The sequence below is a fragment of the Canis aureus genome, chromosome 7 (assembly GCF_053574225.1).
Source record: "Canis aureus isolate CA01 chromosome 7, VMU_Caureus_v.1.0, whole genome shotgun sequence".
NCBI lineage: Eukaryota > Metazoa > Chordata > Mammalia > Carnivora > Canidae > Canis > Canis aureus.
In genome coordinates this window covers 24,151,207-24,174,829 of record NC_135617.1, presented here as the reverse complement: position 1 = coordinate 24,174,829, position 23,623 = coordinate 24,151,207, and the positions used below count along the sequence as shown (strand labels likewise).

Sequence of the window (23,623 nt, the reverse complement as noted above, 5' to 3'; positions counted from 1 at the left end):
GGATTTGTGCGGGAACCCTGGGTGGCGCAGCAGTTTGGCGCCTGCCTTTGGCCCAGGGCGCGATCCTGGAGACCGGGATCGAATCCCACGTTGGGCTCCCGATGCCTGGAGCCTGCTTCTCCCTCTGCCTGTGTCTCTGCGCCTCTCTCTCTCTCTCTCTCTCTGTGACTATCATAAATAATAAAAGTTAAATTAAAAAAAAAAAAAGGATTTGTGCAAATATGGTTTTATTTTCATATGAGAATGTAGTTCTCATATGAAGAAATATGATGTTATTTAGTATGGGTGCTCAATCCAATTAACTTTGGAAAGAAAATGACATCATTGTGTATAGAATTCACTTTATTAAAGTGAGTTTCAAACAAATGCTGTTTGGATGAGTTTGGTGGGGGTTGTTCCTGTAGATATATAGTATTAATAACTTCTCAATTTTTAAATAATACATCAAATTAGGACCCTCTCACTTCTCCCTTGTCCTGGCAGGAGGTGGCCATTGTTTTCTGGTTCACAGAAAATGCTGGCATTCACTAAGCGTAATTGGAGATCTTCAGTGATGTCTTTCCATTTCTTTTTCTTTCTGTTCTTTTTTTTTTTTTTTTTTTTTTTCAGAAACCATGTGAGCATTTTCATCCCAGTGGGTTACAGGTTGCCCCTAATTATGCATTTTCTTAAAATGTTTATGCAGGAAACGGTCTATTCCCAAGTTCCTCAGTAAAAATATCACACTACTGAGAAAGGACTTCACTTTGAACTAGGACATACTCCAAGGTGGAGCTCCATGAAACAGTGATTATGAAACAGGAAGCACTGAAACACAGGTTTTCTAGGCTAGTTATCTCTATGACAGAACTGACTGTGTGCATAGAACCTCTCAGTTTCCCTACCAGGGAAATTCCCCCCAAGTCAGAAGCCATTGCACCAATCTAAAGAGCTTTGCTTCTGAAAGAGGTGAAACCTTATGAGCCATAAGACGAATAAAAATAGGAGTATTATTATTGCCTTGTATTAAAATAAACATGAGGAGACACATTGAAAAATAGGGAATAGACTATGAAGTGAAGCATAAATTTTGGTCAAAGTGGGGATTTAGGTGCATGTATATGCCATGCAAGTGAACTCTAGGTGCTTCCCAATTCCACCAAGTCCAGAGAATACAAGGACATAGGGGGTCATTCCTGTGAATAAGCACCTAGGCTCTAAAAGAGGTTGAACTACAATGTGTCCACAACACTGGCGGTGTGCTTTTCCAAGGCATCCTGGTTAACAACTATCACCAGTTGCTACGGATGTCCTATTCCTGCAGCACCGAGTAGAATGCTGTGGATATAAGAGGTGGTTAGTAAGTACAAATTAAACCATAAATGTCTTGTCAATGTCTTGGAAAGACGGAGAAAGGTAGGTAGTGGGAACTTTAATTTCATCATTACCTTAAATTACTTTCATCATACAGGTACATCTGTGGTACAGACAGAAGAATGAGAAATGTATAGAGTTACAGGCATTTATGAGAAAATAGACCAGTATATCAAATTGAATAAAATATATGCTGCTGGAAAAATTATCCTGGAGTATTTATCAATAGCATGGGTGTCAATCCTCATGCTCACGTAGCTGCTCCTCTGACTTTTTCTCTGGGGAGAGCTCCTTTCCGAGGCCAAGGTCAGCTGTACCATCATCTTGTCCGGCTTCTCTCCATTCTCTGGGGTGTAGTTGCCCAGGTCATTTACCTCCCCATCGCTGTAGCTGCCATCCAACATGACCCCGCGTGGCTGGGGCATTCCACAGGTGCAGGGAAGCTGCAAACACAGCAAACAGACACTGGGATGTGAGCTCAGCTTCATCTCTCAGAAGAAACTGCATGGTGGCCCAGATTGCCTTTTCTAGTTTCTTTTAGTCCCAGTTAGGGACAGGGTATGGGAAAACAATGGTGTTGGCACCATAGACGTTCTAAAAAAGCAGGTGCCCATTTTTGTTCCAAATCTCCAAAGCAACTTTTGTATCAGAGACTAACTTGAATGTTCATGATCAAATAATGGTCTGTTCTCCATGAGATCATAAACTGATATAAGCCCTGATAAAAATGTTTTCAGATAACATTACGTGTGTGTGTGTGTGTGTGTGTGTGTGTCTGTGTGGTGTGATGGGGTGGGGTTTGAAAGGTGTAGCATTGTGGAGACAGCTTACTCCTATTTAGTATTAGTTTTCTGGAGTTTTCCTTTCACATATGAAAGGAGAATTCCTAGAATGAAAGATGGGCCACCCTGGAAGTTTTTGTTATTACGCCTCTGTGTCCACAAATAATTGTTCCAGCATGTTGAATTGTCATCTATTTTTAGCACTGAACAATCAACACCACCACGAATACAGAGACTCTGTTTTAGTTAACTTGGCTTAGCTGCCAGTATATGGTAGGTGCTACATAAATATTTGAATGAATGAGTGATATAGTCCAGTGTAAATTTCACACTGTTTTAACATACTATTTGGTTTGCTCTTCATACCAACTGGTGAAGGAGGTGGAGGAGAGGGTGTCACCAGCCCAACTTATAGAGAAGGTCTGACCTGCCCATGGTCCAGAGCTGGACCAGGCTCTACCCCTGAGCAGACACTTTACTCATGGTAAGGTCACCTTGTCCCGCAGCTTCCGCTCCTTGCGCTCCTGCACGGTGGTCAGGTAGTTGACGGCCGCGTACTCCAGCACCGAGAGGAACACGAACACGAAGCTGACCCACAGGTAGATGTCCACCGCCTTGATGTAGGAGACGCGGGGCATGGAGGCGTTCACGCCCGTGATGATGGTGGACATGGTCAGCACCGTGGTGATACCTGCAAACAGAGTGAGAAATAAGCCCAAGTTTGTCTTTCACCAAACACCCTGGGTGGCTTTGTGTCTCTGATCTTTGTCCCTTCTGGTCCTCCGGCCTAGAATATCTCCATCCCTGCCCCTCTGTCTAGCAAACACCTACTCATCTTTCAAGACCTAGCTTTTATTTATTTTTTTAAGACCTAGCTTTTTTTTTTTTTAATTTTTCTTTATTTATGATAGTCACACAGAGAGAGAGAGAGGCAGAGACACAGGCAGAGGGAGAAGCAGGCTCCATGCACCGGGAGCCCGACGTGGGATTCGATCCCGGGTCTCCAGGATCGCGCCCTGGGCCAAAGGCAGGCGCCAAACCGCTGCGCCACCCAGGGATCCCAAGACCTAGCTTTTATAAAGCTTCTCCTGTTCCTCCACCCCTCATGCTCACCCTTCCTCCTCCACATACTCGTATATTCATTAGGACACCTGTATCACTGTCCTTCTGTAGGGAGCCCACCCTAGACTGTTTGACAGCAAGACATTTATTTCCATTCAGTTGGTTAAAACAGAGATTGTATAGGGGCTCCAGGCTGGCTCAGTCAGTGGAACACGCACTCTTGATTTTGGGGTTGTGAGTTCTGGCCCCACATTGGATGTAGAGATTACTTAAAAAAATAAAATCTTGGGCAGCCCTGGTGGCTCAGCGGTTTAGCGCCACCTTCAGCCCAGGGCGTGATCCTGGAGTCTCCGGATCAAGTCCCACAATAGGCTCCCTGCTTGGAGCCTGCTTCTCCCTCTGCCTGTGTCTCTGCCTCTCTCTCTCTCTCTGTCTCTCATGAATAAATAAATAAAATATTTCTAAAAATAAAAATAAAATCTTAAAAAATAATAAGTAAATAATAAAACAGAGATGATATATACAAGGAGGTAGATAAGTGTATCTTGTAACTACTTCTCCAAAAAGGGGGAAAAGTGCGCAAGGTATATTTCAGTACTTGTGTCCTTGTTGCTGGGGTAGAACCTCACAGTCCTGGGCCTATACTATCAACTGTGCTGGACCTCGCTGCCCATTGCCCTCAGACCAACATTGACTTGAGGACTCAGAGATCAATTTTACAAAGAATGATGTTAACCTCATTCAGGGGGGGTTAGATTTTTGAAACTGGAATGTTTGTTTATTTAGCATAGTAACTGTTCAAGCTATAGAATAACTGTTAAAGGACAAGTCATTTGTTAGTGGTATTTGCCTGGGATTTCAAATTAAGCTCAGAATATTTCTTGGCAAACACTAAGTCACAGGGGACTGGAGTCACCTTAAGGGCCAGCTCGATTCAGTGTCACTAAAACCTGGGTGGAGGTCACCCGCTCCCTTGAAGCCTCTGAACCATCTGAACAATGGTGGTGTGTGTGACTGGGTGGGTGCGATATTTAAAGTGGGGGAGAGAGTTGATGGCAAATTTAGCTATTCATGGAGTTCTTACAGAGTAGGGATTTTTCAGACTTGAATATGTATAAGAATTATCAGGAGATCTTGTTCAAAATGTAGGTTCCAGCCCTTTCTCAGGGATTATGGTTCTATACATGTAGATGAATCACAGGATTCTTTATTTTTAACAATTTGCTCCAGAGATTCCATTGCAAAGATCCCTTGGGCAATCTTTTGAGAAACCCTGCTAGAAAATGTAGTTTCCTTATGCAAGTGGCCAGAAAAAGCACCCACACACCTAGACTGTGGACCCCAGAACACGGTTCTAACAAGACTAAGGTGGGCACTTGTAGGGCCCTGGAAACAGTTTTGCCACATAGGTTCTTAATAATGGCATTTTACCTGTAAATCAATACCTGGTTTTTCCAAGTTATAATGCCAACAGGGGTTTAGAATCAAATTTGAAATGAATGGTTTTATCTGGAAGAAATTATTTGTATTTTCAGATACCTGAAATACACATTTGAGATATTCCTTACCTAAAGGGACTCTGGCAGGTACAGCTCTGCGGTCAATCCAGAAGGACACCCAGGACAACATGACCATCAGGGTGGCAGGAAAGTAAGTTTGGAGCAAGAAAAAGAAGATGTGGCGACGCAAAGTGAAGTTAATGTATAGACGGTTGTACCAGCCTGGGGGGACACAAGGAGGTAAAGATAGCACGCACCATAGCTATTCAGCTCCTTCACCCAACACATTTCATTCAGGGAATCATGATCGCCTTACAGACTTCACTGGAAACTTGCCACATCTTTACAAAGTGAAAGAAAAACCGTGGAATGGAGTGATTATATGATAACCTACACCACATGGGTTAGTCCGTCTCAAGAAATTTTTGGCCCCGTCTTTACATAAAGGAAGCCTCTTGAGAAGGTGACTTAAGATTCTTGTTTAAAACAAAACAAAACAAAAGACTCTTGTTAACTCAGGGATGCCTGGGTTGCTCAGTGGTTGAGCATCTGCCTTTTGCTGAGGTCACGATCCTGAGGTCCTGGGATCGAGTCCTGCATCAGGCTCACCACAGGGAGCCTGCTTCTCCCTCTGCCTATGTCTCTGCCTCTGTCTCTGTCTTAAATAAACAAACAAACAAACAAACCTAAAAATAAATAAATAAGACTCTTGTTAACTCATCCTTTGGGACTGAGCCCAGTAGTGTCATCGTCACCTGGTTGCTTGTTGGAAATGCAGACTCTCAGCCCCACCCCTGATCTATCGCATCAGAATCTCCTTTTAACAATACTCCCCACGTGATTGATATGTCTGACAAAGTCTGAGAAACATTTATTTAAACAAGCCCCTTTGGGATTCTCTATGGAGGAAAAAGTTTTAAAGTTAAAATACCAAGCTAACCCTAACATTGCATTCAGGAGCAATAAACACAGGTTCACTATGGTTCAGCTCCACCCTTGTGTTCTCTCTACAAGGAAAAAATATGCATGGAGGCATTCAAAGGAACAGGGGTAAGACGGAAGGAAAAGAAAAAAGCAAGATAAACCTGAGATGATGAGATTGAAAATGAAACAGAAACTTGGCAACATTAACTTGAAAACCTGGCATCCTGAACAATGATAATGCAATGGCTATCACTGTAAAACAGTCTCAGGAAGAGATTGTGGAGGTGCTGTAAACTGAATGTCCCTCCCCCCCAATTTTTGTTGAAACCTAATCCTCTACATGATGGTATTTGGAGGTGGGGCCTTTAGGAGTGATTACATCACAAGTGGGATTAGCGTCCCTGTAAAAGAGACCTTAGATTGGTCCCTTGTGCCTTCCCCTATGTGAAGACACAGCAAGAAGGTGGCTATCTATGAACTAGGAAACAGGCTCTCATCGGACACTGACTCTGCCAGCATCTTGATCTTGGACTTCCTAGCCTCCAGAACTGTGAGAAGTTAATTTCTGTTGTTTAGAAGCCACCCTGTCTATGGTATTTTATGATAGCAGCCTGAACAGACTAAGAAAAGAGGAAGAGTCAGAATGCTAAGGATGAAGTGGGAGTCCCATGAAAAACCAAGACCTGCATGATATATACAGAAGATGAGATATGCTGGATTGCCACGATATGTTGGGAATACAACAGTGCCTTGTATTACAGATTAGACGACTTAAAAGGTTACGCTTACTGCGCAGTCATGCAATGTTTTGGCAATAGATACTACATAAAGAAGAGCGCCTCAGTGGCTCAGTTGACTAAGCATCTAACTCTTGATCTCAGCTCAGGTCTTGATCTCAGGGTCATGAGTTAAAGCCCTGCATTGGGCTCCACACTGGGCATGGAGCGTACTTAAAAAAAGAAAGGAAAAGAAAGAAAGAAAGAAAGAGAAAGAAAGAAAGAAAGAAAGAAAGAAAGAAAGGAAGGAAGGAAGGAAGGAAGGAAGGAAGGAAGGAAGGAAGGAAGGAAAGAAAGAAAGAAAGAAAGAAAGAAAGAAAGAAAGAAAGAGAGAGAAAAGAAAGAAACTACATAAGGATTTGAATAATATCATCCTGAAAGGTGATTAGTCAAGACAAAGGTAAGTGTTGGAGAGAGCTGTTCACCTCAGCTGCCAGGAGGAAGACCACAGAGCATGCCCCCAGGCAAGGAGAGATGGCAAGCTTGTTCAGACCTGAGTGTGGAGCCTCACAAGGTCATAAAGGGGGCCTGTGTAAGCAGTATACTTAAAAGAGAATTAGTTCGAGGGAAAAAAGGGAAAAAGAGAGAGAGAGAGAGGATTAGCTGAGTGGAGCAAAGAAAACAGAAATCAACAGACCTAAAATCCTACTGTTTCTTGCCTACAGAGGAGGAGGTTCTGGGAATCCTATGGGGGGAGGGGAGATGCCAGCTGCTAAACCAGCAAAGTGATTGGCTCAAACAAAACTCCTCACATGGCTTATGTTTGTGTCCTTACTAATATTTTTTAGGTTATCACTTTGGATGCTTTGGTGGCATCTAAAAATCACCTCTCCCTGGTTCTTGCCATCCCCTAGACCTGATTTAGGAATTCCACCTTTGGCTTCACATCTAGGTGGCACAACCTCTGCTCATCTGACAGCCAACTCACACCTTTCCTAAAATAGAGGATGACCCCCTGCAGCCAGACTAGGACCCACCCCAGCTCTCAGCCCCCACCGTGCACACGCACCTGTGCTGCTGTAGAAGGCCAGTTTCGTGGTGGTATGGAATTCTTGAATGAGGAACTGGGAGAGTGAGATCCGTTCATCTGTCTTTAAGGAGTCGTTGCCTTTTTTCCAGTACAGCATGAGGTCATCCTCTGTATAAGCATCTGAAAAGACGGAAGACAGCATCAGGCACAGGCCTGCAGTGGTAGGAAGGCAGGCCTATCTGTGGGGCTCCGTGGAAGCAGCTCCAGATCTCGCACACAAACTGGGATTACAGTAAGAGAGTCTGAATAACCAAACCACAGTCTAAACAAAGCAAAACAAAATACAAAAAGAAAAATGAGTTCTCCCCAGTCTTCCAGAAGTCATCAGAGCAAAGCTCTCGAGCCTAAATACTCATACTTCCTGCAAACACCTTCACCCTACAATCCAGCCTGCCACTTATTAGGTTAAAACAAATGAAATTGCTATACTTGCAGATCAGAAATGGTGAAATCGTGGCAAAATTGCATACACGGTTCAGTCTTAAAAACCTAGGCTGATTTCGCCTTCTTTTCTGCTTCCAAGGTGTAGTACTGCATCCATTAGTGGCTAATATCTTTAAATACTCTCAAGGCAAGAAGAGCTGCATTCTGTGAAAAAGGACACATAAAGTGCTGGCAGCAGAACACAAGCCCCTTCTCTGCAGGCCTCCAGGTGCTTCTACCCAGGGCCCCGTTAAGGATCACTTCCTGACCTTCCCCCACTTTAGGTGATCACACACATTACTCCAATTGAACAAACCTACCTGCAGCCTGGACAGAACTGAGGTCCAGTCTGCTCCTGTATGTAACAGTTCTTTCTGGAGCTCCCCGATGTCCTATTTCATTCCTCTATTTTATTCTATCTCTTACCCTTGACCTGTGTGTTGGTTGGTTTCATGTATCCACTTGGCTAGGCTGTTATTCAATCAAACACTAATCCAGGTGTTCCTCTGAAGATGCTTTGTAGATGTGACACCTACAACCAGTTCACTTTAAGTAAAGGAGATGATCCAGGATAATCCACGTAGGCCTGATCCAATCCATTGAAAAGCCTTAAGAAGCTGATCTGAGGTTTGCCCAAGAAGAATAAAATCTGCCTGTGGAGGGCAAGATCAGGCCCCACCCGGGGTTCCCAGCCTGCCCTTCCCAACAGCCTGCCCTGCAGATGTCAGACTTGCCTTACCAACCCCCCATACTCACTTGCAAAAGCCAATTCCTTGCACTCAGTATCTCTTACTATGTGTCTCCAATATTCTGCTTCCCTGTGGCACCCTGAAGGATACAACTGGAAGAAGCTACATTCCCAATGGAGCTTCCTGGGTCTAGTGGGGAAGACAAGGTTCTGGAGACAATGAGTTAAGTTCTTCTTAATGCTATGTCCTCAGGCAAATTACATCCCTCCTTGTATGATGAACATTACAGTAACCTGCTCACTGAATCTGAGGAGGATGAAATGACGGCAGGCCGAAGCCCCTATGCATTGGGCAGTCACCCCCTTGGTCCTGGGATTTATTACTCCCTTTTCCCACATTCAGTGCCCTATGGAGCTGTCCTCTTGACCCTCTATCTCAACATCCCTGCCCTCCTTGGTCCTAGATGACTGAGCCAGGGGACACCTGACTCATTGTCACAAGTACAGGCAGGCTTATAAAGGTCCCTGTGCCAAAGGGATGCCTCACTAGGGCTTGGTCACCAGCCATGTGTGCAAGTATCCTAATGCCCCTCAGTTGTGCCTAAGGACCTCTAGCACCACATGTGATTACCTTGGCAAACTTGTTTTTGCCAGGAAGTCTTTTCTTTAACAGAAATCTTATTCAGAAGAACAATAAAACAGATAAAAAATGAGCTCATACATTGGATGGTGTGTAGAGGTAGCTGCACAAGGAGACCCACATTTGCTGAGCCCTCTACCCCGCTCCCTAGCAATTGCCCCGGTTCCCCAGAACTGAGCTTAAAACCATTGCTCTGGCGCATTTAAAGGGTCACTTAAGGGAACAGAAGGTTTTAGTTTCAAACCTGTTTCTGATTTTCATAATTACCCTGGACTTAGCTTTTTAATTACAAAAAAAAAAAAAAAAATCACTTGAAAAGCACAGCATGAATGAGGAGCACATGCTGTTCCTGCTACGGAGAGTTAGTCTTTGTGTGATCTGTGTGCTGATGTCCCAGACAGTCTACTCACAGCTTTCAATTTCAAGTGAGCATGTTTGTGTGTCCAGGGGAAATCGGCTGAAATCCATGTTGCACATTGCAGTCACTGTAACCCTAGAAACAAAAAGACAAACATCCAAATTTTAAGAGGTTGCAAAATACAAGTGCAAAATGGTAAACAGAAAAGGGCTCTGCTTCCTTCCAATATAACTGCCTCCTTATAATTCATAATAAGCAAGGTGTCAAGATTTAGACAAGTAGCTTTATGTATGATAAAGTCATCTGAGTGCTCTGGGTTTTATGTTTTATTCTAGAGGCTGTGTGAGGCGGAGGATCTCTACCAACTTCTATCACGTTCAAGCATATTATTGAAGCAATGGTCTCAACCTATATAAAAATGTGAAGTAAAAACTCATATGATGTTGTTTCTTAAAAGAAACCATAGAAGTATATATTGTTCTCTGGTTTTATATAAATTCAATTTTTCTGTTCTTTTATTGATTTTATTGATATTCAATATTTGAATACAACATGTCAGAAATAATATTAATGAAACACTTATGCCAGTGGTCGAATTTGGCACTTTTTTTATAATGTTATTATTTTTATATCGATAACAATAGCTCCCAGTGGGCATAGTTATTTTTAGTGGCTAATTCCATGGAGATCATAGTAATGAAAAAACACTGAAAGATTTTTTTGTACCAACATGCAAGCACTTGCTGGCATCTGATGGTTTTGTTTCAGAGTTTACACAGGAAAATGGGCTTCTGCATCAAACAGTAAACAAACACAACACAGATCATTAGTTGTACATGAAAATCTCCCATCCTGTGGGGAATCTCTTGGCAGGACATGATTAACAGTTATTGGCTGATACTGAACAAACTATTTTTTCTTTGACCAAATCTTTGCTATATATATATATATATATATATATATATATATATATATATATATATATATATATGTTGTAGAAGTTATCTGAATAATTCATAGCCAAAAAGACAAAAATCACTTTTAATTTAAATGGAAATTTCAAGGAAGAGAGCCCTCTTGAAACTGAATTATCCAAATACTGGCCTTATTTTCCCCCTTCCATGTGAGTATGGAATTGTATTCTGAAAGAGATTTTCTTTCTTTCTTTCTTTCTTCTTTCTTTCTTTCTTTCTTTCTTTCTTTCTTTCTTTCTTTCTTTCTTTCTTTTTTAAGGTTTTATTTATTTGAGAGATAGAGAGAGAATGATCATAAGCAGGGGAGAGGGATAGAGGAAGAAGAGAACTCTGCTGAGCAAGGAACCTGATATGGGACTCCATTCCAGGACCCTGGGATCATGACCTAGGCTGAAGGCAGACTGAGCCACTCAGGCATCCCTGAAAAGGATTTCCTATTGTTGGCAGAGCTGAGTAGCCTTATGTCCCCGTGGAAATCCTGATAAACAGGGTGTATTTTTTTTTTTTTTTTTTTTTAAACAGGGTGTATTGAGTGGGGAGGAGTCAGGATGGCAGTTGAGTTGGACATCCAAATGGAAGGCTTCCTTTTCTATCGGGGCGACACCAGCATTAACTATACCTAATGGCATCCCCAGCAAGAAAGAAACTAGAAGCTAAGTTTGGAGACTTAGAGCTAATGAAATGTCGAATGCAAGAAGTTTTCGCTATCAACATAAGGATTGAATATCTTTTCTTTTTGTATCAGGAACAGATATTTTTAGAATATCTGTTATTATATTCTTTGAACCCCGACTTGATGTTTTTCCGCTTGTAACTCACACATCACACATTGAACAAGCACAGTTTGTGGTTTAATACAGACTCTATGTTTCTAAACTGATTCATTGGGGAGCACATGGGTGGCTCAGTCAGTTAAGCACCCGACTCTTGATTTTGTCTTGGGTCTTGATCTCAGGGTGGTGAGATCAAATTCCTAATTGGCCTCTGCACTGGGCAGGGAGCCTGCTTAAGATTCTCTCTCTTCCTCTCCCTCTGCCCCAGAATTCCTCCCCCCTGCCCCCCACCCACTCCCTGCTCAAACACATGCACTCTCTCTAAAAAAATTTTTTTTAAAAAAATTGGGTTTTTGGTAGGCTTTCCCCTTGTCTTGGATGGAATTTCGTCCCGTGATTTTTTTTTTTTTTTTTTTTTTTTTTTTTTTTGCTTACGTCTCATGTAATAGTCCAGTTACTTGTAAGTAACAAAGCACATTTCAATTCAAAAGTTAGAAGAATTTGACCCACGATATTAATCAACACTTCAAACTTCATTCACATTAAGACTGCTGTTCCTCCTCCCAGCTAAGGTATGAAATTGGCATTTGAGTGATCAGTTCCTGCCCACCTCTGATCAGCTCCTGTACAGGTGGAAGTGACAGGAGAGAGGGAGGTGGGAGCAGGACAGTTCCTTGGTAGGTGACTTCATGCTCTCTGGTTGAAGCTCCCTGGCAACCATGCTCTACACGGTTGAAGCTGATAACTTTCTTGGGTTCTTCATTCCCACTGCTGGACACTTCCAGCTTCAGAGCTCCCTTATCCAGGAGCAACTCCCCACCCCAGCTCTGACTCCACAGTGACTGACCCTACAAGGCCCCAGGGTGTTTAGATGGCTCTTCTCTTGCCCTCTGACTGCATAGTGTCCCCCACTGGTATGCACATGTATATCAAGCTCTTGAGGAAATCCCAGGGAAGGCTTGAACGTGCCCATAACTCTCTTCCAAAAATAATCTCATAAATCTTTTCCTCTGCCCACAATCATCGACTCTTTCATATTTTGAAGTTGACTGGGAATTCAAGAACCATGGAATGAGTTTTTTAACATTTGCTTAATAAAATCTGCCTAGTATGACAGAGCATCTCATCTGTGGATTTCACTTTTTCTTTTATCCTAGGGCCCAGGAGATTTCAACCTCACTGTCCTGTTACTTGCCACTCGCTCCCTGCCCCTCCCCCGCTCACACACATGCCTCTGTCTACATTCTCATCATCTGGTTCCATGTCTGTCTCTTTCACTAGCCAGTAATCACACTGATATTATTCTTCTCTACATTCCCAGATCTGGAGATAGGACCTCACAGGCTTTCATTTGCACACACCTTTCTAGGGGCCACCCTGGCACCCAGAAACTTCTTAATAAAAATCTGTCAAATGAATCAATGACTAGATGAGGTGGAAGGATGGTATATTGGTTGTATTCTAGGAGTTAACCTGTTACTGGCACAGTTGATGGGCAGCTACTCCATGTTTTCCCCAAAGTAAAGCTCAAAGTGGCAGTTAAGGGGATCCCTGGGTGGCTCAGCGGTTTCGGGCCTGCCTTTGGCCCAGGGCGTGATCCTGGAGACCTGGGATCGAGTCCCACATCAGGCTCCTGGCATGGAGCCTGCTTCTCCCTCTGCCTGTGTCTCTGCCTCTCTCTCTCTGTGTCTTTCATGAATAAATAAATAAAATCTTAAAAACAACAACAACAACAACAAAATGGTAGTTAATTTAGGCCTCTTGGGTTTTTTTCCCCCTACCTAAATCAAACAAACCTATGATTTTATTTGCAATGAAAAATCAAAGCATCTGTTTTTAGCCACAAGGAGGCTCACTGAGGACTCTGATTCTGAACACACAGGAGGGTTTTCCATTTTCTTATTTTTTATGTAGTGCCTCTGATCACATCCAGTGGTGTACTAGATTAGACTTCATCTGGCTCAGGAAAGCCAATTGCTAGACTTTCGGGAAGTTATAAGCTGGTTGTTAAACAGAGCCATTTTTTTTTTTTTAAGATTTTATTTTTAAGCAATCTCTATACCCAATGTGGAACTCGAACCCACAATCCTGAGATCAAGAGTCACACATGTTATTGATGGAGTCCCTAAACATGGCCATTATTAAAAATAAGACTGTATAAACTTAAGTAACTTATATTTGAAACAAACTAATAAATATTAAAAACTCAACACTTCTTAATTATTTTACTATTATCTATACTCCTGAAGTTACATCTATAATGTTTACTTGGTGGAAAACACTACCGATCACTGTGCTACTATGCATTTCTTCCCAACTCTGCACTGAGTGACATCAGGTTGGTAGTTTGAAGCCAGCTGTGATAGGAATATTTACACTACAGAAATCAGCAAATGCTCCAAATCAGGGCTTGATATATTGTTTTGTAGATTGTCTTGAATTAAGATAGCAGATTAAACTTAAAAGCATGGGTTGTCTGGGTGGCTCAGCAGTTGAGTGTCTGCCTTTGGCTCAGGGCATGATCCCAAAGTCTCAGGATCAAGTCCCACATCGGACTCCCTGCGAGGAGCCTACTTCTCCCTCTGCCTATGTCTCTGCCTCTCTCTCTGTGTCTCTCATGAATAAATAAATAAAATATTTTTTAAAAAACCTAAAAGTGTGCTTTATCTTTTGCTATTATACATAAATAGTACAAAAAATTAAGGATATAGTCTTCCAATATTTAAAAGCTATTATCCAATTCAGCAAGGAAGTTGCTATGTCTTTGATGAATGAATGAAGTTCCTGCATAGTTCTTGGTTGTTTCATTTTTGTCTTATTAAAGAAAACAAAAATAGGGGTGTCTGGCTGGTTCAGTTGGTAGAGCATGAGACTCTTGATCTCGGGGCTGTGAGTTAGAACTCCATGTTGAGTGTAAAGATTACTTAAAAAAATATATAAGAAACAAAAAATATCAACAATCATTGATCAGATCTACACTCATTTGTAAGTCACATAATCACAAAAATGCTTACAAACATTTATTCATAGCCTGATTTTTTTGGATTATTGTTGGCAATAGAATCATAAAAAATAATAGTAGGTTATAGGTCAATTATATCTCAATAAAACCAGAAGAAATAATAATGGAATTTTATAAGAAATGGGAAATTATACTGAAGTTATAAGTACTGAAGTTATAAGTATATGGGATTTATAACAGAAAGTATTATATATATTGTTTCACTTATAAATCATGTACATTCTTTTTATCAGTCATGTTTATAAGAAACTTACGTCCACATACATATGTGTATACATTAACCCCAGGCAACCAGTTGTTAAACATTTACCAGCACACCAGTGTTCACATGCATTACGGTCTAGTCTTTTGTGTCCCTGGTGGTACCAGTGGGTTGTGTTGTTTTGTTGATGGTTTTTGAGCTTAAGGATGACTTGTCAGCTGCTTCGGATGTGAGACTCCAGGGAGAACCAATCCAACATGGCTGGGGGGAGGGATTGCACATCCTTGACCCTCCTGAGTACTTCCATGGGGGGAGGCATTTCAATTCATGGAGAGGAAAACCCCATAACTCCACTCTGAATCTAGTAACTAATTGCTTAGGTGCCAAGCCAAGATGACTAATGAGGAATCATCATAAATACCTTGGAGGGTAGGGGCAAAAAATTCAGCTTCAACATTGCCATCTGTTTTTTTTTTTTTTAAGATTTATTTATTTATTCATGAGAGATACAAAGAGAGAGAGAGAGAGAGGCAGAGATATAGGCAGAGGGAGAAGCAGGCTCCATGCAGGAAGCCCAATGTGGGACTGGATCCCGGGACTCCAGGACCACACCCTGAGCCTAAGGCAGATGCTCAACCGCTGAGCCACCCAGGCGTCCCAACATTGCCATCTTTGACTCAAAAGATACACTGTGCCACTGTCTAGCATCCCCTTCCTTAGACACTGGGGTAGGGATTCGTCTTTTCCAAAATGAAGTCTGTAAAACTAAAATGCACCTTCAGTGTGGCACAGGAGGAGTAAATCACAGCAGGCACAGCCCCTTCTCTGGGAAGGCCTGCAGCTCAACTCCACACATCCTCCCTGGTGGAGCTGTGGCCACCTTCAGTTTCTTTCTTTCTTTCTTTCTTTCTTTCTTTCTTTCTTTCTTTCTTTCTTTCTTTCTTTCTTTCTTTCTGTCTTTCTCTTTTTAAAGGTTTTGTTTATTTATCCATGAGAGACACACGGGGAGGGAGGGAGGGAGGGAGAGAGAGAGAGAGAGAGGCAGGCTTCATGCAGGGAGCCTCACATGGGACTTGATCCCAGGTCTCCAAGGTCAGGCCCTGGGCCAAAGGCGGCGCTAAACCGCTGAGCCACCTGGCTGCCCCACCTGGAGTTTCTAAAGCTGGTCAAGTAGGGAAAGCCCTGCTGTGGCTCCTGTGTTTAAGGAAAGCTCCTCCAGGTCAGTGATTAATGAGCACCTGAACATTTCTAAGGCATCTGAGCACATAAGAAAAAAAGATTATATTCTTTATATTTTAAAAGTGATGCTCAGAATGCTATTTAAAAGTCATAAAGCGTGGGATCCCTGGGTGGCTCAGTGGTTTAGCGCCTGCCTTCAGCCCAGGGCATGATCCTAGAGTCCTGGGATCGAGTCCCACGTTGGGCTCCCTACGTGGAGCCTGCTTCTCCCTCTGCCTCTCTCTCTCTGTCTCTTTCTCTCTGTATCTCTTAAAAATAAAAATAAAAAAGTCATAAAGTGACCCGGGATTTCCATAGTTTCTCAAGTAGGATACCATGGTGAGAAAGGATAGCAAACAAGCCTGGCTGGCCAGGTAAAGTAAAAGAATTCCTTTTAGCCCAAGTTCTAAACTATACCTGAAAAAAAAACAGGAATTGAGACATCTAAGGAGGCAAGTCCTTCAGAAGAATTTCGTCAACTCTATTTCATTGATTCCCACTAGAGTCTAAACCAATAAAACTTTCATTAAAGTTTTTTAAATGAAAATATAACACGCAGGATAAGGCATAAATCATAAGTATCAGCTTGAGAAATTTCTGCCAATGTGTTTCTGAGACTAAAACTTCCTTACAATTTTTTTCTCGTGTGTAAAATTGGCGTCCCTTGACAGTTGAAAAGGTGACATCTCCCGAGAAGTTAGAAGCTGGCCATTGGAAAGCCAAAAGGTCACAGGCTGCCAGGCCTTACCGGAGGCTGTAGAGCACTTTGCCGTCGGGTTGCACCCGCAGCATGACGTTGTCTGTGGTGGTGTCGTGGATGAAGGAGCGCTTGGAGTGCACGAAAAACATGTCAGGGACCCAGATCTTCTTGACCAGCCGGCCGTCAAAGGTCATGCTGAGGTTGTTGGTGCTTGGGAAGGACAGCCTCTCATCCTTCCAGTAGTGCCTCAGGTAGAGGGTCATCGTGAAGTCCTGGGGGGGGGGCGGCAGAGAGGGGAACCCCACACACTGAACCTACTGGGTGTCAGCGGGACATTGTGCACCCCATGGAGCCATCACCTGGCTGGGAATGAAACAGCAGAGTCGAGGGCCTGCGTCTAGTCCCTGGGGTTGGCAGCAGCAGTTGGAGGGCTTCAGGGGAGGGACTCAGCCAGAGGCCTCCAGCAGAACCCCACCCCATGCCCTGGCATCTGCTTCCACACTGACAAGGTGGTACTGCCAGCACTGGTGACCCTCACCATGTTTGGGGAGTGGAGGGGGTGGGAGGGCTGGATAAACACCCCAGCTCCCTGGCCCCTCAGCTGGGATAACCCTGAGGTGTATTCTTTGCTGACTCTCAGAGTTCCCCCAGTGGGACTGAGATTCACAGTAGTAACTGGTTTGAGGGCACAGGCTGTTTTGCTTCCTCCCTATCCCTGTTTCCCCTATCCCTGTCTCCCACCCCTGCTGTCTTGCTGAGTCATAGGGAATCACCTCCCAAATAAACCTCTTGTGCTAGAATGCTTCTCTCAAGTCTGCTTTTTGGAGAACCCAAGCTAACATAAGGCTTTAAAAGTCCTGTAAGTCAAGGAGTTGTAGAACATTCTATTTTCACATCTAAACCCACTAAAAAGGGGGGAAAAGGACACTTTTCAGCAGTTTTTCTGCATTTCCACAGCTAAATATAGGATCTACAGCTGAAGAACATCTGGCTATTTGACAGCTGCCTCCTTGGACCCCACTGTTCATGTTTGACAGCCTTTGCCCAGAGAACACATCCCAGTAGCAAGAGTTTAGTGTGGAGAGAGATCAACTTTGTCATTGGCTCTGCCTCACACCAATTGGATGGCTTCGGGCAAGTGTCTTAACCTTCCGGAGCCACCTACATGATTGTGGGCATTCCCATTGCCCACGGAGTTGTGAGACCCAGCGAGTTCGGGTGTGTGCACTTCCCAGCCCAGCACAGGCCCCCGTGTGTGTGAATCCACCTGCCCGCAGTCCCCGAAATGGAAGCACTTACCATGTCGACCTCCGAGATGCTGTCCAAGCTCTCCACCTGCACATCCACACCAACAGGAATGGCCGGACCTGCAAACAGGGCATGGAAATAATATGGATTCTTTTTACTTGAATTTTTACTGTGGAAAAGACAGGCATGAGGAGCATTCCCCCTGGAACCCGTTCCTCAGCTTCCTGCCAGATTTGAAGGTTTGGTGTCCCCACATGTCAAGCTGAAATGAAACCAGGAATCAAAGGGTTGAATCATGGGTGGCTCCCTGGAATACTCCAACAAAAGTTTAAAAAAAATAAGTGTTTTGTTTTCACCTGAATCATTCAGGTGATTCTGAAATGATGAGATTCCAATAAAGCTTTCTTCTTTGGTTACACATGCTCATCTAAAGGTACAATGAAGACCTAGCTCAAAGCTGGGCCTTATCTAAGGAGTTACTCCCTAGCACGAAGTCCCCCACTTTATTTATTTATTTATTTTTCCCACTTTATTTTTTATATTTGTCTCCTGATTTTATCATGGAAGCCATTGTCTCTGTCTGGCTATGAGAAAGGCACTGCTTGGTAAATAGACACCCAGAACCAAAGTCACATGCAGGTCATCGACCAAACCCACAGATCTGCATCTTTGCCACATGATGGAATAGCTTCCAAGGGATGCAGCAGGGTGGCCTTGAAACGTTAGATTTTTTTTTTTTTTTTGCATTTCTAGGCAATGAAAACTTAATATTCATCAAGAGAAGGAAAAGATTATAAAGGGAGTAGATTACTGCCCCTTTCCCTCCCTGCCTCCAGGCGTTTGGGGCAGCCATGGAACACAACTTGGATTATCATGGATTGAGGTAGATTTGCACCAAGAGCAGCAGGTTATGGATGGAATAGAGACTCCCTTCTAGAATCTGTTTATTCTTTGGGTGAAGGTGGCCGGCAGAAATAAAAACATGAGAACTAAAAAAAAAAAAAAAAAAAAAAAAAAACATGAGAACTATTTCTAAAATAAACATTTTCTTCCAGGAAGAAACCTGTATGGATGAAAACCCTATTTGACACTGAGACGGCTGAAATCCGCCAGCTACAGGCTAAGCCTCAGAGGCTGTGACAGCCCTCTGCACTACATCATTTTTTTCTCAAGCTATTTTCATTTAATTAAACCCAGCAGACCACACTCTGCCCTCGGATACACACCCACAGTTCCGTCTGCCAGCTCCCAGATGAGCATGAATTTAGTCCAAGGTTGTTATTTCAGAGCATTTGCAGGAGGCAGCTTTGGGCTGCAGCCACCCGGTCTTCCCCTGGCCCTTCCCACAGCCACTTGCTGGCCTCACTGATCCCCAGCCTTCCTTGTCAGGAGCAGTGGCCTAAGGACAGCTCAGTTAGCCTAGCCTAACCTGGGAATGTGCTCAGCAGAGCCCTTGGCGGGGCTGAGCAGGGGCGATGCTGTGGGCTCCGTCTTGATCCCCAAGCCCAACGGAGGCAGACCTCCACTGGGGGAGAGCAAAGTGAGGTGGCCCCTTGGTTTGATTTCTATCCATGGACAAGTGGACAGACCTGAAGACAGAAGAAGGCCACCACAAGGGCACGTCTCATACCTCCAAAGCCGGGCCTCATGCTGAAATCATGGTCGTCTATCCTCAGCAGCTGCTCTGACTTGGTCAATGGCGATTTGGTGATATCAGGGCTTCGCTTCAGAATTGGGCTGCCAAGGGGGGAGAAACAGGTTCATCACATATTCCCATCAAGACAGATTTTTTTAAAAATTGCATTCAGATTTGATCTTGACAGGTTCAAAAGATGTGTTATTTCTTCTTTTTATGTTATTTATTTATTTATTTATATTTTAAGAATCCACGGTTAAGTGGACCCTACATGTTTCTTTCTTTTTTTTATTTTTTAATGATTTTATTTATTTATTCATGAGAGACACACAGAGAGAGAGAGAGAGAGAGGAGAGACACAGGCAGAGGGAGGAGCAGGCTCCATGCAGGGAGCCTGATGTGGGACCCAATCCTAGGACTCCAGGATCACACCCTGGGCAGAAGGCAGGCGCTTAAACCGCTAAGCCACCCAGGCTGCCCTTATTTCTTCTTTTTAGCTACTGGATATCTTCTCTTCCTCTCTCTCTCCAGCTTTCTGGATAAATGACTTGACCCAGAAGGTCCAAGACAGTGGTTCAGAATCATAATTGAGGAGCTTTAAAAATACCAGTGCCTAGGGCTCCCTTGGTGGCTCAGTCAGTTATACGTCCAACTCTTGATTTCAGCTCAGGTCATGATCTCAGGGTTGTGAAATTGAGCCCAGAGACAGACTCTGAGTTCAGTGCAGAGCTTGCTTGAGATTCTCTCTCCCTCTCCTTCTGCCCCTCCTATCCTTGCTGGTTTGCTCGCTCTCTCTCTCTCTCTCTCAAACAAACACAAACAAAACAAATGACCAGGCCCCACCTCAGAGATTTGGATTTGGGTGCTCTGGGAATGGGGCTTGGTGACTGGTATTTTTAAAATCTTATTAAGAGTCTAAACACCCCCCAAAGCACTTCGCCCATTCTGGAAGGGTTTGAGCTGGAGGGAGGAGACAGTGGGTGTGGACAGAGCTTGGTACCCTTGACCTCTGTTGGCTCATTCTGTACAAAGAGGATACACTTTTCCTTGGAAATACCCACCATCCCTGTTCCACAGGAGGCAGCTTCTTGTTCTTCTGCTGCTGAATTGCACCCACTGCTCTTTTTATTTATTTTTACTTTTTCTAAACAGATAATATATTTACAGGATTGGACAATTTTAGGAAGGGAAATGCAGTGAACAGTTGACATCCTATCTCTGCTTCCATCTACCCTATTCCCCCATCCACAGGTACCTCTCTGAATGATTTCTTGTTTCTGCCCAGAGTTTCTTGTAGGTACAAGTTAGTACAAGTATATGTTCTTAGTTCTTCCCTTTTTAAAACCCAAAGTTAACATATTATATAAACTCTCCTACTTTTTCTTTTTTATTTAAATATACTTTGGATTATTTTTTTCCATATCTAAATATCCCAAGTCTCTTATTCTGCTTTACGCTGCATAGTGTTCCAGTACATGGATGCACCACAATTTGTGTAACCATCCTCTATTGGTGGACAGCTGGGTTTTTTCTAGTCTTCTGCTATTACAAAAAATGCTGCAGTGGCCTTGAATGGCCTTCATTCACCCATCAGCACCATCTTTAGAATCCACGGAAATAATTGACTCCCTTCCCAGCTCCTTCTTTTTTTTTCCTAAAGATTTTATTTATTTATTTATTCATGAGAGACACACAGAGAGAGGTAAAGACATAGAGGGAGAAGCAGAGGGAGAAGTAGGCTCCCCATGGAGAGCCTGATGCAGGACTCAATCCTAGGACCCCAGGATCATGACCTGAGCCAAAGGCAGATGCTCAACCACTGAGCCACCCAAGTGCTCCCCCCCCACACTCCTTCTTATGCTAACACCAGGCATGTGTTCTCCTTATGGTCCCACCACACACACCTCCTTTCCCCTGGATTCAGTGGTTCCCAAACTTTGGCCTGCATCAGTATGTCCTAGGCTTATTCAAACTTAGGTTCCTGAGCCTCCCCTTTCCTCTGATGTTTCTGATTCAGTAGGTCTGGGCTGAGGCTCAAGAATTTGCATCTCTAAGAAGTTCCCAGATGTCACTGATGCCACCCGTGTGGAGACAGCGCCTTGAGAGCCACCACCCTGGTTCATTTTATCCTCGATATACACACTTGCCTCCTTTATAACAACCTTACTCCACCTTTAAGTTCTTTGCCATCTTCTCTCTTGAAGAAACCTTTCATCATTTTGGAAGGAAATGTGGCTGAGAGACAAAAATGTCTGATGCTGACTGCTCTGTGCCTTTAGGCAATTTGTTTCCTGAGATTTCCTCAACCAATAAAAGGTAAAGCCCTGTGACCTGACAAGGGGTGCAAAGCGTAGATGAGATAACGTGTGGGAGTACTCTTCAGACTCTAAAGGGTATACAAATGGAAAGAGCCACTGTCATTACTGAGCTGACAAGGAAGTTTCCATCCCAAGTAAGGAAATTACTGTGCTCGTAGCAAGGGAAGCAGTCCAGGGAAAGAATTTAAACTAGTGAAACAGAACCAGCCTACACTGCTTATGAATGTAAAAGAGGAAGAAGCTGGGGACTTGGAAAGGAGGAAAACTGGACCCCATCACTTCCCTCATCCTCTCTCACCCAGCTGGAGCTGGGCGCCCACCATCTTTTCCCTTCCAGTTCTCCCATCCTCTGGTCCCCCACTTTCTGCCTTCTGCTCCATGGCCAACGGAGGGGGTTGTTGCTGAAAATCACCACAGTTGAGGCATGGGGAAGAGACATCTTTAGAATGGTGTGCATGCATTTATGGCCATGCCTGTCTTACTTGTTGGCATCTTTGTGTACTTCTGGTTGTTGTCTCTGTCTATGATGGGAATTAAAAACAAACCTGTGTGCTAGAGACAGGTCTCAAATCAACAAAGCACTCCTGATCCTTCAGATCTACTTCCAATAGAGTCAGAATAAAATGTGAAAGAAAAAAAATAACTATGAAGCGTCAATGTATTAATTTAGCCTTTTGATGAGCATTTTCCCAGTACCCACAGGAGCAAGGATTTGGAGAATGAATTACTCGGAAAGACTAGTCTGAGGAGGTCTGACTTAAAATATCTGCCCCAGTAGTTTACCCTGACCTGAGATTGACACCATCCTTAACTTGAACCTACCATGAAACTGTTACTACAGAGAGTAACACTTGGCCAGGTGGACTGTATCACTTGGGCATCCTTGCCCCCCTGGCGTGTGGTTTCAGCCAAATGGGCACTGGCAGGATATAACAGAGCAGGGCATTTATTCCTCATTCTCTTCCTGCCTCAGTGCCAAGGACTAGCAATGTCTGTGTTGCTCTGTGATCACAGATAATCACAGTATCTTCAATAAGCTCCAATAATACCATGTGCTCTCCAGGACTGTGGGTAGCCATAGCTTCCTGCTGTTGCTTGTCCTCAAGGACATTGGCATGCCTGGTTGGTGCCTTGAACCTTGCCCACAGCTCTGTGAGTGGTCCCTTTATTCAATTATTGGTTAAGCCCTTTTGAGTGCAATGCTGTTTTCGCCGGGACTCGCCTGATGCACAAACATCAGGACTGATGCATAAGGATTCTATCACTTATCTGCAGCAAAGGGGAGCAGAGGCAGGAGCTTGACAGATGTGGGTCCCCGGAGTGGGTCTCAGCAGTAGGCAAGAGCTAAGATTGCAGGGAGGGCTGTCTTTGGGGCTACAAGCCATCACAACTGCTGGTCAGCGAGGGCGGGATGAGGTCACAGGCCACTGAGGCAGTCTTCTTTATCTTTAGCACCTTGTACAGTGCTGGGCCCCTGTGGCTTCTTGACATGTTAGTGGAATGAAGGAAGGAATCAGCCCCTAGGAGAGCCTGGGTGGCTCAATCGGTGAGGTGTCTGCCTTTGGCTCAGGTCATGATCCTGGAGTCCGGGGATCAAACCCCGTGTCGGGCTCCCTGCCCAGTCAAGGGTCTGCTTCTCCCTCTGCCCCTCACTCCTGCTCGTTATTTCTCTCTCTTTCATCCTCTCTCTCTCTCTCTCTCTCTCGTTCTCAAATAGATAAATAAAAATCTTAAAAAAAAAAAAAAAAAAGAATCAGCCCCCTAGAGGGGTGTCTGAAAAGGGAAGCAGAGGGAATTGAAAGAAGAGAAGGGCTTGAGATGGAAATTGAGCTTGACTCAGTTCTTTCTTTGGCTTTGGGCCAGCCTGAAAACAGAGATGGGCTCTGAGATGCCACTGTCTCTCCCATCACAAAGCTTAGATTCTAGCCTAGAAAAGACTGATAAATAGGATCCTTGAAGTCTTTTTTTTTTTTAATTTTTATTTATTTATGATAGTC

At 43.7% G+C, this 23,623-nt stretch overlaps 1 protein-coding gene across 3 annotated transcripts in view; it reads right to left on the bottom strand.

Moving 5' to 3' along the window:
- Positions 1 to 235: 235 nt before the first annotated feature.
- GABRR1 (gamma-aminobutyric acid type A receptor subunit rho1) overlaps positions 236 to 23,623 on the bottom strand; it is a 59,474-nt gene continuing 36,086 nt past the window's right edge. For all 3 annotated transcript variants that reach the window (XM_077903092.1, XM_077903093.1, XM_077903091.1), the window contains 8 exons: positions 19,303 to 19,409; positions 17,724 to 17,791; positions 16,473 to 16,696; positions 9,588 to 9,670; positions 7,406 to 7,546; positions 4,766 to 4,918; positions 2,630 to 2,826; positions 236 to 1,796 (listed from right to left, as the gene is read on the bottom strand). In XM_077903092.1, the coding sequence (XP_077759218.1) occupies positions 1,503 to 1,796; positions 2,630 to 2,826; positions 4,766 to 4,918; positions 7,406 to 7,546; positions 9,588 to 9,670; positions 16,473 to 16,696; positions 17,724 to 17,791; positions 19,303 to 19,409 (1,267 nt within the window). In that variant the 3' untranslated portion in view covers positions 236 to 1,502. The remainder of the gene's footprint in view (positions 1,797 to 2,629; positions 2,827 to 4,765; positions 4,919 to 7,405; positions 7,547 to 9,587; positions 9,671 to 16,472; positions 16,697 to 17,723; positions 17,792 to 19,302; positions 19,410 to 23,623) is intronic.